This window comes from Canis lupus, chromosome 15, assembly GCF_011100685.1.
Source record: "Canis lupus familiaris isolate Mischka breed German Shepherd chromosome 15, alternate assembly UU_Cfam_GSD_1.0, whole genome shotgun sequence".
NCBI lineage: Eukaryota > Metazoa > Chordata > Mammalia > Carnivora > Canidae > Canis > Canis lupus.
In genome coordinates, this window is record NC_049236.1 from 3830998 (window position 1) to 3844561 (window position 13564).

A 13564-nucleotide genomic window follows, 5' to 3' on the forward strand; every position below is an offset into this window, starting at 1 on the left:
TCTTTCTAAGGGTAGATGCCTCATCTTTGTCCTGTTTATTCCTACAATTGCTCAAATATAGTATCCAGCTCACAGTAACCTGGCACATAAAGAGACAAGACACTATAAGCAACAATCAGTAGAGACCCAGACTTCAGGTGCTTAAATTTTAGGCAAATTTAGGTAATCTTCATAATGAAGTGCTGTTTCAAGGTATCATTTGGGGTAAGTAGGTGGAGATTTTTCCGTAGGTAAACTTGCTTCTTCCTTCAGGTATCAAAATTATTCAAGGTCCAGTTTAACTGTAGCTGTGGACTATAGCACCTCTGAAGCCATTTTCAAGGAAACAATCACCCCAGCAGCACTGAAGTCACACTGTTCCTTAAAAAGTAATACTTAACAAACGATTTTCAAGAAACAAAACAAAAAAACTGATCTTCTAATAACATGAAATTCTTAACACCCACTTTTGTATCTAAAATTTCAAAATTAAATATGCCAAAAATAAAACTCATACTAACCACCCCCTCCCCCTGCCCAAGCATGTTTCCTGTCCCCATCCTTGAGAATCCTTGCTTTGAAAACTTCATTGGCTTTTTCTGTAAGATACTCACTTTGACAGTCAGTTTTCATTTCTAAGCACAGGATTTTTTTTTTTTTTTAATCATGCCACAACCTGAGGTGTAACTCCCCCAGAAATGACAAATTAAAGGTATTTGTCCACCAATCCATGATGCACCAAGTTTGCCTGTGAGTTTTTCAAATGTGTATCAATGCTACAGTGCCAAGGGCTCACAAACTTTTGTGCGAAGGGCCAGAGTTATCTTCAATTCCATGGCCCATACTACCTGTTTCTGGAGCTGCAGATTGTGAAACCAGCCACAGATGCAAACAAACAGGTGTGGCAGTGTTTGAATATAACTTTATTTACAAAACCAGGCCTTAGTTTGCTGACCCCTGCTAGGGTGAATAACAAAATACAGATTCACTGAAAGGCATTACTGAATTCATCGGTCATTCATCTTTTATTGTTTTCTTAGTCAAACACTTGAAAAGTACAAATTCTAATTAGAGGATGTGAGATTCTGATGTTAACAAAGGGCTATTCAGACTGGAAAGTTGAGAATTGCTGCTGCAGAAAGGAATGTTTGGCTTTCAGATCTAATGAGGACCACTGTAAAGAACCCCCCCCTCCCCCATGTAACAGTGTCAAATGCAAATCTCGTGTCCCAGGCTGTGCTTTCTTTACATGGGCTATTGAACTTAATCTCGCATTTGAAAACAAAACCCAGTGATGTACATACAATTAACTCTCATTTTACAGACAAGAAAACTATGGCTCACAAGTTTCAGTAGCTTGGCAAGGCTCACGTAGGGCTACACACATCCAAAGGCCGTTCCTTTAACTACTACGCAGCCAACCCAACCTCCCTGGCAGGCAGAGAAGATTCACCACGTGTGAGAGGTTGGCTCAAATTCTTGTATTCCCTGATGTTCTTCTCCTTGGGGAGCTCTTAACAATTATCTGCCTCAGGAACTTCATCTATCTCTGACCTAAGCTTGAACACCCACTCCTTTCATTCTCCTTAAGCTTAAGATTTTACCAAAAGAGGATAACAAACAAATATTATTAAAACAAAAAAATTTTAACTAGGTCAGTAGATGTGGCTGTTCTAAGACCCCAGGTCCTGGCCTATTCTTATAGGTCTCCGTAGGTTGACTTCTTCCCTGGGCATTGACCTACCTCCATGGGACAAAGACACTTCCCTACCCCGGGAATGCCCCTAAGTTCAAGCTCTAGGAATCAAGGTCCAGGGAAAAACTCCTTTTGCTAGTCTAAGGCCTACATTACAGGTCCCTATTTTCTGTCCTAAGAACGGTCTCTTCTCTAGATAAAACACTAAACAAACATCTCTAGTCCCTTTTGAGGAGATTCCAAAACCCAGCCACCGGTGGTATGGTCTTACTTACTCTATGGCCCCAAAGGGCAACCATATCGTAATAGCCTAACACCACCAGGTGCAGTGAGAGTGTCTATTATTTTCCTTATAGAAACCTACTCTACCTCCCAGCCAGAAGCCATTTAGTAGGAATGGGGTTGACACTTGCCCCACATCACACTGATTCTATTCTGTAACAAGATGTCAGTACAGCAGCATTGCCCATTCCTGATCCATCCTTCAGGACTCATGATGGCCCCCACAGCTGCCCTTCCCTTGTTTTGGTGTGCCTATCTCACTCTAAGGCCACTCCCATGACAGCCACTGCTATGCTCCTCCTTCCAGGAACAAGTGACTACCCTGGAAAAAGAAGAGATGAAACAATCTGCCCTTCAAATATGAAGTAAAATAATTCTTTAATTATTTAAAGATCAAAGATCACTGATGGGCTTTTTAAAGTCTATAAATCTTAAGTGTAATGTTTTGCTAGGGAAATGGTTATAGCAGCCTCACATAAATTATTTGAATAAATAAACATTATCACAGTATTAAGAAGGCAAGGTAAACAAATAGCTTAAGTATTTTATTTGTTTGCAACTAAGCTTGTTAACACTATATAATGAAAATGTACAAAGAATAATGTTGCAGTTTTTGGTTAGATTTAAGTCAAAGACATTCATTAATAAGGAATCTTCGAATATGAATATTCCAAAATTTCTCTAAGCCATCTGATCAGAACTGTCTCTGAATATTACCTTACTTTGGAAGGTACTGGCATACATTTGAATTAAACTCAGAATTTTTCAAAATAAGCCCTAATTAATAAAACTATTCTATATTCAAACTAAAACAATTTTAATAGAACTTTCCTTTCCAGAAACAATAATAAAGGAAACAAGGCATTTTGTAAAATGTGGTCCTGAACAAGTCACAGTAAAAAATAAATGTATACTTAAACTTCCACCTCCTCAAAACAGAGGCTACTTTCTGTTCCACAGCCTTGGAAACAAGGTGAGGAACAGTCTGTAAGCAACTTTGGGCAGGGGGTTGCCAAAACAAAGCTCAAGCAGTTGAACATGGTCACTTTTTAAAAAGAATTTGGGGGAGCCTGACCAAAGGATCCAAATTCTGTTTTTAACAACCGATACAAAGGCGAAGTGGCTCCTCACAAGTAGCAGTGCCACCAGGGGCTGGCCCCACCCCTTGCTCACCTATGTTGTGCTCCCAAGCAAACCCTGATGCTCCTGCTCCAGGGCAGACTTTTTCTTTTTAGAGGTTCAGTGTCCAGGGAGCTCTCTGTGTGAATGAGGTGAGCACAGACTCCACGTGGGTATTTTAAGGCTTGGAGTCAAAGTATTTTTCAACACGGCTAGGCAGTCCATGTGTCAAACGGCCCGTCTCCAGTTTGTCCTAATTCCTCACCACGCATTTGTAGACCTAGGACCACAGACCTTTGCTATGTCATCATAATCACATCTAATGTCCATCCTAACTTATGATTCATATTCTGTGCCTGGAAACAGTCCCTGTATTTAACAATAATACCTACACATAAAACAATCCACCGTTACAACTTATATGGTCACAAAACATTAATGATCTTCTGTAGACCAAGCGAATGTTTTTAACCATAATTGTCGTGCATCAAATTCACAGCCAGAATCCCCAAGATCAAAAAAATTTGCACAATACAAATAATAACTTAAAATACACACACACACACATATACACACACTCTCACACACACTTCTTACAGAACTGTGCTTGGGGAAACTCCATTTGTTGAGTGCCACTGAGGGCATATTTTACTAAACTGCTGCTCCAGGTATTTTTGTTTGGAAAATCTATCACAGTAGGGCACAGCTGTTTATTGGATGAGCAGAAAAGAAAGATATGCTTGTGGCAACCAGAAAGTTTTAAGGTCTTTCAAGTTGTATAAAATGGACCTGCAGAAACGTTTAAGTGTTCTCAGGATGCAAAGTTGGAGCTGAAATGTGATATCAAACCAGTTGCAAAAAGTGTACAGCAGCCATCTCTTGAGGTCAAACCTGGTACCCAGATATGCAAGAAAGCTTCAGGACACGTCTATAAATTAAGAAAAAAAAATAAGAGTTTACTAAAAATACAGTGCCATGCTTTTTAAAAATATTAACCATTGGGAAATGTGATAAATGTGGAGAATGTAAGTCAACACTTAAAATGTCTTAGGTTTCCCAGAATTTAAGAAACTTGACTCCGCTTCAGTTTAAACAGCTATTTATTATTTTATGCTTTGAGTAACTGGTAGTTCCAAGATGTCTAGAATTAAGAAATCTGACCACACACTTGATAACCTACCCTAAGGAACTAACTTTCGTAAATAATTGAAACTACTTTCCTGGAGGAAAAGCCATGTAACAAACTGGTACTGCAGTCAAACTATTTAGGTTTCAGTCCTGGTTGAACCACTAGCTTTATGAGCTGGACAAATTATTTAATCTCCTTAAGCACTATCCTTACCTGTAAAATGGGTCCAACGATACTTCCTCCCTCATAGGGTTATTATAGATTAAATAAATTTCATGAGGATTTAAAAGGCTTAGCACGATGCTGGGCATGCTTTTTTTTTTATTTTTTATTTTTTATTTTTATTTATTTATTTATTTTTTTAAAGATTTTATTTATTCATGAAAGACTGAGACAGAGAGAGCCAGAAACAAAGGCAGAGGGAGAAGCAGGCTCCATGCACCGGGAGCCCGATGTGGGATTCGATCCCGGGTCTCCAGGATCGCGCCCTGGGCCAAAGGCAGGCGCCAAACCGCTGCGCCACCCAGGGATCCCTGCTTTTTTTTTTAATGTTAGCTATTACTAACATTACTTCACAGGGGTTTTTTGCTCTCAGGAGACAAAGTATTCAGTGTCAACATCTTGCTCTTGGAAGTTGGAAAATTCAAAGAAAAACTTGGCAATACTTACAGCTTGTTGGCCTTGTCCCATATCGTCGCATAATCTGATCATGTGTGAATTTCACAAAAGATTCATATTGTTCTGTAAGGGGAAAGACAGTATATACTATCCCCAGAATTCTCCCCTGGTTTTTCAAGAATCAAGTGTCAGGATCACATCTAGTTTTCCAGTTTAAATGATCCACTCTCAGACCCTCCTTATAACAGCCGCTCTGAGATCTGTTACTTCCTCTTAGATCCCAGAGCCAAATCCCTGGCTCCTAGATTGGTCACTGATCATCTATAATATTATATTTTCCTAATCTCGCCCTGCTGTTATTTCATCCCCTACTAAGGGTTGACTTGCTCAGTACTACAAGCCAACAAATTTTAGGAACTCTATAGGACATGAAAGCTTGAAGATCTTTTCTGCATTGCTATCCTTGCTATAAATCTCAACAGACACACTGAGTAAAAGAGTGGGATGGCTAGAAAGTGGAGAAAATTTCATACTCCCTAATTATAAACAGTTCCACAGAACTAATAACTTCTAAAGAGAAACTCAGTACAAAAGATATAAGGTAGTCTGACATCCATGAACAGAGAAGTGACTTAGAGCCAAGAGAACAACTTTAGGGTGGAGCCAGGATAGAGGAAATGGTATACTGGAGCTTCTTGTTTTAATACACACTATTAGTATATTAAAGGATCAAAGAAGTTCGACTATAAAGAAACCCATTTAACTGTTGCTAAACCAATAGTTCTCAATTTATTTTTTTTTAAGATTTTATTTATTCATGAGAGAGACACAGAGAGAGAGAGAGAGAGAGAGAGAGAGAGAGAGGCAGAGACACAGGCAGAGGGAGAAGCAGGCTCCATGCAGAGAGCCTGATGTGGGACTCGAGCCAGGGTCTCCTGGGTCTCGATCACGCCCCGGGCTGCAGGCAGCGCTAAACCGCTGCACCACCGGGGCTGCCCATAGTTCTCAATTTAGAACAGACTTTCTATCAATTTGAGGAATCATGTGGTATGGATCACCACATTAGAAAATAATACCGTTGCAGGAACTTGTTGCCTAAAACCCCTCTCTCTGATCACAACATTGTCTACTTTCACTAAATGGGTACTATCTATTCCTGTCCAGGTCTCTTCCTTTCACAAAAGGCTCTACTTGTGTCAACTCTCTTTGTTCCAACCTGAGCTATGCTTTCCAAACTAATGATCTCCAAATCACAGAATGCTGGACTTCGTACATCCAAAAAGTGACTACGATCAGGAAGTCTGATCATGTTGAATATACTCGTTAGCCCAAATTAACTGCTCACTGCCTTCATTCATATGGAAAAGTCTCAGAAGAAAAGCTTGGTTTATCTGGTTTCAGAAATGTAAATGAAAAGTCCTTCCATATAATGTATAAATAAAATGTTTAGAATCACCAGAGAGTAACTTACTATTCACAACTCATTAAACCTTCTTGCACGATGTCCTCCTCTGAAGTCCTCCTCTTTTTCTAAGTCACCATCTGACTGAACCTTATTATCTACCAAACCCTATTATCAGTGGCACAGCCACTGCCTCAGCCTACCTGCTAGTTTGGTATTGAGGATTTGCTCATACTCCTCCCGAATTTTATCTTCATAGTCTTTTAAGAGACGCTCACATATTATTCCAACTTGTCGGAGGGTAAAGGTGGGCTGGTCCTTCTTCATCCAGGAGGAACCTGGCCAAAAGACAAATCTAGTTGTTTGTTTGTTTGTTTTTTAAAGATTTTAAGTAATCTCCACACCCAATGTGGGACTCAAACTCACAACCCCGAGATTAAGAATCACATGTTTCTACCTACTGAGCCAACCACACACCCCAAGACAAATTCAGTTTAAATAATACATTATAGTTCTAAGGTTCAGAGTTAATAACTTTATGCAAACAGTCCTAGGATACAAAAACTGCTCAGAAAAATAGCATTTTTCACAACTCTACAAGGAATATTTCACAAAATTCTCTGAACTTCTGCCATTAATTTTACAAAGTCAGGCCAAAAGGTAAATTGAGAAGTAGAAACAATGTGTATCCAGGTGTGCTAGCTGAACTGCATACAGAAAAACAGTTCTGATGCCATAACAATGTGAACCCATACTCAATACTCATTTGGTAAAGAACAAGAACAAAAAGTAAATAAAGCCTCTACTCTGGATTAGAGAAAGTAGATTTAGAGAATTACCCAAATCCTTGGTGATTATGTAAACCTATGTTTAACTGAGGTGCATCATAATTATCTGTAGAATTCAAAAACCATGATACACATTCTGATTTAATTCTAGGTTAGGGCCTAGCCATATTTTCTTCTTTTTTTTTTTTCTTTAAAGAATTTTAGTTATTCATGAGAGAGACAGAGAGAGAGGCAGAGCGAGAAGCAGGGTCCCTGCGGGGAGCCGGATGTGGGACTCATCCCAGGGTCCTGGGATCACGCCCTGAGCCAAAGGCTGATATTTTTTTTTGTACCCGTATCATATTCTATTACTTCAAAATTCTAATACTAAAATCTCAAAAGAATATTAAGGAAAAAAAAAAAAGAATATTAAGGAGAGACTTGCTAACACCACTAAAAGGTCTATCACTGATGAACACAAAAGAACAATTAAAGGGTGGTATTCCTAGAGCCAAGACCTTTGAGTCAAAAAATTTTTTAATTATTTGAGGTGAGGGATCCCTGGGTGGCGCAGCGGTTTGGCGCCTGCCTTTGGCCCAGGGCGCGATCCTGGAGACCCAGGATCGAATCCCACGTCGGGCTCCCGGTGCATGGAGCCTGCTTCTCCCTCTGCCTATGTCTCTGCCTCTCTCTCTCTCTCTCTGTATGACTATCATAAATAAAAAATTAAAAAAAAAAATTATTTAAGGTGAAATTCATATAAAATGAATCATTTTAAAGTGAACAATTAGGTATAATTTAGTATACTCACAATTTTGTACCACCACATTTATCTAATTTCAAAATACTTCCACCACTCCAAAGTAACACCCCTTACTATTTAGCAGTTTTCCCCCATTCTCTTCTCTCCCTAGCTCCTGGCCAACACAATCTGTGTTCTGTAAGGCAATAATTTTTAATCAAGGTAATTTTTAACTCTCAGAACTATTAAAAAGTAGAATATTTTGTGAGGAAATAAAGTTCTTTACTGATAAAGGACAGAGTTCTCCACCAATGGAGATGTTTGTGCACTGGCCTCTTGACTATTTGCAGGGATATGGCAGGCAAGACTGGTGGCTGAACTATGTGACCATGAAGATTCTCTCCAACCCTGAGATTCTATTTTTGAGCACATCCTCTCTGACCACCTGTCAATGTTACAGAGCACTGCTGTCACACAAATGTGTGCAATGATGGAACTGTCCCATAGCTGTGCTAATACAAGAACTACATGTGGCTACCAAGCACTTGAAATTTGGCTACTGCATCCAAGAAACTAAATGTTAAATTTTATTAAATTTTAATTAAATAGCCACATGTGGCTAATATAATGGCTAAGGTATTAGTTACAGAGGGTACTTCTATACTGGGTGCATGGAAGCCAAATCAAAGCAACCTAAGGTTTTTTCCCAATTTCATGACTCTATGGTTCCAAAAGTATTTGTGAATAGTAATACAATGCGTATATTTTACCTATTTTATTACTTTAGATGAAATCCATTCTGGATTAGGAAACCATCATTTTAAAGAACCATTCAGAAACCTTTTCAAATTTTTATTTAAATTCCAGTTAGGTAACGTACAGTATAATATTAGTTTCAAGCATAGAATTTAGTGACTCATCACTTACATATAACACCCAGGGTTCTTCACAACAAGTGTACCATTTAGAAACTCTTAAATGGTTGGTCTGTCCACACTAATGCTTGCTTACCTGGAGAACTAGGTGCTGTGAGTGCTGAGGAATGAGGCTGACTTTCTGAAGTACAAGCTTCACTCTGATTAAGAACAACTTCTAAATGTCTCCACCTCTGATAACGACTATATTCTTGTTTTATGTTCTGAAAGATTTGTTCTAATAAAAAAAGAAACACATTTGAGCATTCACTTTATTGTGTCATGTCTTCAAACTTCTTGTCCCATCCCCCAAGTTATTGATATTAGCAAGAAAAATGCTTACACTGAGTAAAGCACTCCTCCTATAAACCCCACTGTGCCCTTACTACTATTTCAACAATACATGAAAGAGCAGCTATTTTAGCATATAAACCCTCCAGATAATTCCCCTTGCTTGTTTTGCTGTGACAATCCTAAAGCAAACTGCATATCTGGTCTTCATTTACTAGCACAATTTACAGCAAAACAAAAAACACATCCTTCACCTAATAGGAAGCTATTTTTGATCTATGTTAAGCTGCACAATTGCACAAACTAGTGTATTGGGGTAATTTTCTGACCACCCGAGGCTTTCTAAAAATAAAGGTCTTGTCTCATTTGGGACTCAAGATCTTTAGGGTAGAGGACAGCAGAAATCACGATATGGTCACCTCCTGGACACTGACCATGGGGAGACTGGAGATTCATTTCCTGGAACTGATGATCAGGGCATAGAAAAGAACTTTCTGATCCTGCCGAGAGGCTATACTTGATAGGACTCAGATTACTTCTCTGAGTCAAAGTAATCATAAACCAAATTTGCTAACGCTATTGAAGGGAGTCCAGGACACACAAATTCACTCTCAAGTACATTCCTAGAGACAACACAGAGTCTGAAAGGATGTGGTTTTCAAGGTTTTCATTTTTGTGGTAGAATATGTATCCACTTTCCAGATAATAAAGCCTCCTTTATCAAAAACAAAACCCAGAAAATCGTATCGCCACCCCCATTCACATTATTTTAATGTATACTTTGCCATAGTATACATATCTTTTTTTTTTTTAATGGCTTTAACTGTAAATAATGCCATTTTGCTTCCTCCTATGACCTTGGAAAGTCATTCAGGATCTTTAGCCTACTTCTTCAATAAAAATGTTAAGGTTTTTTGTTTGTTTGTTTGTTTTATGATAGAGGGAAAGAGAGAGAGAGAGAGGCAGAGACACAGGAGGAGGGAGAAGCAGGCTCCATGCCGGAAGCCTGACGTGGGACTCGATCCCGGGACTCCAAGATCGCACCCTGGGCCAAAGGCAGGTGCTAAACCGCTGAGCCACCCAGGGATCCCCTAAAAATGTTAAGTTTTGAAAACAAGGGACAGTACACACAGCCCAGGAATCGACACAAACTCAAAAGTATCTCCACACATAACTAAATCTGCTAATACCCAGCTTAAACACACCAACAATGTAGGATTAGCAAAGCCTTTCCTTAAAAATGCTAGGAAGTTCATATTTTAAGATCCCCGAATTTATGAAGTCTTTGCTTCATCTTTAAAATGTAGTATTCTCCAAGCATCTACTTGCCAGATTCAAACAAGGATGTCAGGAACTGCAAAGACTTGAAACAAGAAAGGACAAGTATGAGGACAATGCTCATGAGAACAGAAGGTCTTTGATAAACCTCTAACTGCCTCCTCCTGTATGGTGAAGTGAACAAATGGAAAGATAGAACTTTAAGGCTAGTTAAAGGACTAGCAAGCCCAAGAATCTAAATATGGCATGCTCAGGAGAAAAATAAGGAAGTAGATTTGATTTCTCTCTCCAAGAAGGCCACTTACCAAAAAAAAAAAAAAAAAAAAAAAAAAAAGAAGCAGCGCAAATTTCTTTTTAACAGCAGATGATTACTTGGGATTGTACTTCTGGGTTATATCAGACTAAGCCTATCCTCAAAATTCTACAATGGTCCCTAGCTGCTACAGACCAAAATCCAAACTCTTCAACATGGCATTCCATGCCTTCCAAGTTTTGGCCCTAAATTGTTTCCAGTTCTACCTCCCACTACAGCCCAGTTATATTACGTTATCCTTCGTTAATTTTGTGGGTTTTCAGGCCTTTGCTCAAGCAGTTTTCCTCTGCTTAAAATGTAGCTGTCAACCAAGAAAATAGTTTGCATGATCTATGCAAAAAATAAAATTTAAGATAAAAAAACCAGCAATTCCCATTTCTGCACTCCACAATACTGAGGGTTCCAAATACATTCAACAATCATTTATTACACATTTGCTGTAATGTGAACTACAACAGAATTAGTCTACAGGGTAGTCCTAAAGAAACAAAACATATGCATAAAGTCCATCAAGATAGATAGGACAAGTATTAATTCTATTTTGCAGAAGAGATCCAGAAAGATTATTATGACTATCCTTGGAATCTGTAGGAACAGAAGAAAAATTATCGCTTCAAGTGGGTATTTTTGTTCCCTGCTTCTCTTTTCTTTTTTCTAGGTAGGCTCCATGTTTAGTGTGGAGCCCAACGTGGGGCTTGAACCCAGGACCATGGGATGAAGACCTGGATGCTTAACCGACTGGGCCATCTCAGTGCCCCTGACCCCTGCTTTTCAAGGGCTCTTTACACACACACACACACACAAAAAAAAAAACCCTCTGCAAACATTATCTCATTCAGTACATAAGGCTTTGCAACATCAAGTGGTGGTCAGGGAATTTAAAGTAGAACAGAGTTCCTTGTGAGGAAGGGTTAAGTCAGGTAATGGATGGAAGACTTGCTTAGAAATGACTGTATTTGGATTAGCAAATACAAGAGGAAAACATCATGATGGAAGAAGGCAAGGATAACAAGCACACCCAGGTGGATCTGGAGAAAAAAAGAGCAGCAAAAGCATAGCTGGGGGGAAAAAATGTGCAAAAGACTAAAGTAAGACATATGGTCATAGCCGATAAATCCTTTGAAGGCCAGGATAAAAGAAGAGGTGAACATGACAAAGATTCAGTGTCTGGGGGAGCTTGGCTGGCAACTGCAGGAATCTCCCTGGGAGAGGAGGAGGGCCAGAAACCTGCATTATGGATATGCAGAGGAAAAAAGGAGAATAAACCCCAAAGACACAGGTAACTAGAAAAGGGTTGAGGAAAGAACGATTTTGAGGCAATCCTCAGGCTGAAGCAATAGAAAAACACAAAGAAATGGAACAACTTGGCAGAGGCCCCTTTTTGAGGACCCTCCCCCATTTCCAGAAGCCCTTTAAAACCCGCCACCTATGAACGCTGCGGCACTTTCCCCCTCCGTTCCTGCACAATGGTGGGGGGGGCGGGGAGTTCCGCCCTAACTTTGCAGTCACACTAGCTCTCCCCTTTCCTCGACCAACGTGTGTGATCCTTCTTGAAAGCGTCCCTGCGACCGAGAGCTGAATTCCTGCTTCCGGAATGTGTGCGTCTGTTGGAAGGATTCTCAAATACATTCTGGCTAACGACCTGCCCGTTCCGAGCCATATATGGTGCCAAGACAATAGCCATACAATAAAAAAAAAAAAAAAAAAAAAAAAAACGCCAGCCAGCCCCTTGGAAATAGATGGAGAGGGGACTTCTGCGACGGCCTGCGGTCCCTGAAGACTCGGGGAAATCAGGTCTCGCGGCCGCGCCGCCGAACGGCGATCGGCGATGGGCGCGCGCTCAGGCCCCTTCCCAGGACGCCGCCGCCGCCGCCAGCCCCCACCCTGCAGGCCGGGTTCGTGAGTAGAATCCCATTTTGCACGGCCCACTGGGTCTGCCGGGCGGCCCCGTGCAGGCCCGGGCCGCGGAGGCAGCAGGGGCCCCGAGCGCCCAGGGGTGCTCCCAGCTCGCCCTCGCTGCCCGCCCCGCGGGTCTCCACAGCTCCGGGAAGACGGAAAACCGACACTGGGCCGCCCCCCCGCCCCCCCGGATGTCTCCCATCCCCGGAAGCGTCCAGGCCCGGCGCACCCCAGTTCCCGTTTCTCGGCGCTAGAGAAGGGGTCTGTGGGTGAAGGAGCCCGGCGCCCAGAGCCGCCCCACCCCCACCCACCCCACCCCCACCCCCACCCCCACCCCCATGCCCGTGCCTGGCTTCCTGCCAAGCCCGCAGCGCAGGTTACCCGGGGTCGGAAGGCGCCGCTCGCTGCCGGGCGGGGCGGGCTGCGGCAGAGCCGGCGGCGGGGGCTGCGTCTGGAGCAGCGGCGGCGGCTCGGCGTCCGGGGGCCTGAGGCCCGGAGTGGGGCCCGGCAGGGGGGCGCAGCGCCGCCGCTTCGGGGAACCGGGGCTCAGCAGCGCCGCCTCGAACTCCATGGGCCGCTTCAACGTCGCCCCGCACGCCATGCCGCCGCCGGGCCGGGGACCGGGAGCAGACGAGGAGGCAGCCGCGGCCCAACCTCCGGCTCCTCAGCGGGGCTGGCGAGCCAAGCCGGCTCCAATGGCGCCGCCAGCACCCGGCAGCCGCGCTGGCCCCGCCCCCTGTGACGTCACGGGCCCCGACCACCGCCCGGCGGAGGGGGAGAAGCCGGAAGAGGCCCGCGCTGGGCAGCCCGGCAGCCGCGCTCCGGCCCGCGGTGCCTCCCCCGCCCCCGCTGAGGAATTGGAACGGTCTGGGCGGAGAGCTCGGTCGCCAAGCAACCGCGGGAAGGCCCCCACCCCCGCCTCCGCCCCTCCCGGGGTCCCATCCTCCCCCACCCCCGCCGCCCCGCGTGCCCCCAGCTCCTCGCGCCGCCGCGTCGGGGTGGCCCCCGCGTGCCTCGCACCTGCGCGGCAGGGGCGTGGGGGAGGGGGCGCCCCGAGAGGCCCGGCTGGCGAGGGCGCGGGCGCGGGCGCAGGGGTCGTGCCTTGGGGTCCGTTAAGGCTCCTTCTATCTAGGCC

At 43.2% G+C, this 13564-nt stretch overlaps 1 protein-coding gene across 1 annotated transcript; it reads right to left on the bottom strand.

Annotated features, from left to right (window-relative positions):
• Positions 1–985: 985 nt before the first annotated feature.
• On the bottom strand, positions 986–13115 carry AKIRIN1 (akirin 1). The gene is made up of 5 exons (XM_038557828.1): positions 12811–13115; positions 8746–8886; positions 6429–6563; positions 4875–4946; positions 986–4004 (listed from the first exon to the last, which is right to left on the bottom strand). The coding sequence occupies exons 1-5, from the start codon at positions 13028–13030 to the stop codon at positions 3994–3996; spliced, it is 579 nt and encodes a 192-aa protein (XP_038413756.1). The 5' UTR covers positions 13031–13115; the 3' UTR covers positions 986–3993.
• Between the last annotated feature and the right edge of the window lie 449 nt (positions 13116–13564).

Coding starts and splice junctions, on each gene's coding strand:
- AKIRIN1 (XM_038557828.1), bottom strand. CDS start 13,030: ATGGCGTGCGGGGCGACGTTGAAGCGGCCCATGGAGTTCGAGGCGGCG. Junction 8,887..12,810: donor GCGGCGCCTTCCGACCCCGG/GTAACCTGCGCT, acceptor TTTTTTTATTAG/AACAAATCTTTCAGAACATA. Junction 6,564..8,745: donor CACAGCACCTAGTTCTCCAG/GTAAGCAAGCAT, acceptor TCTTTTGGCCAG/GTTCCTCCTGGATGAAGAAG.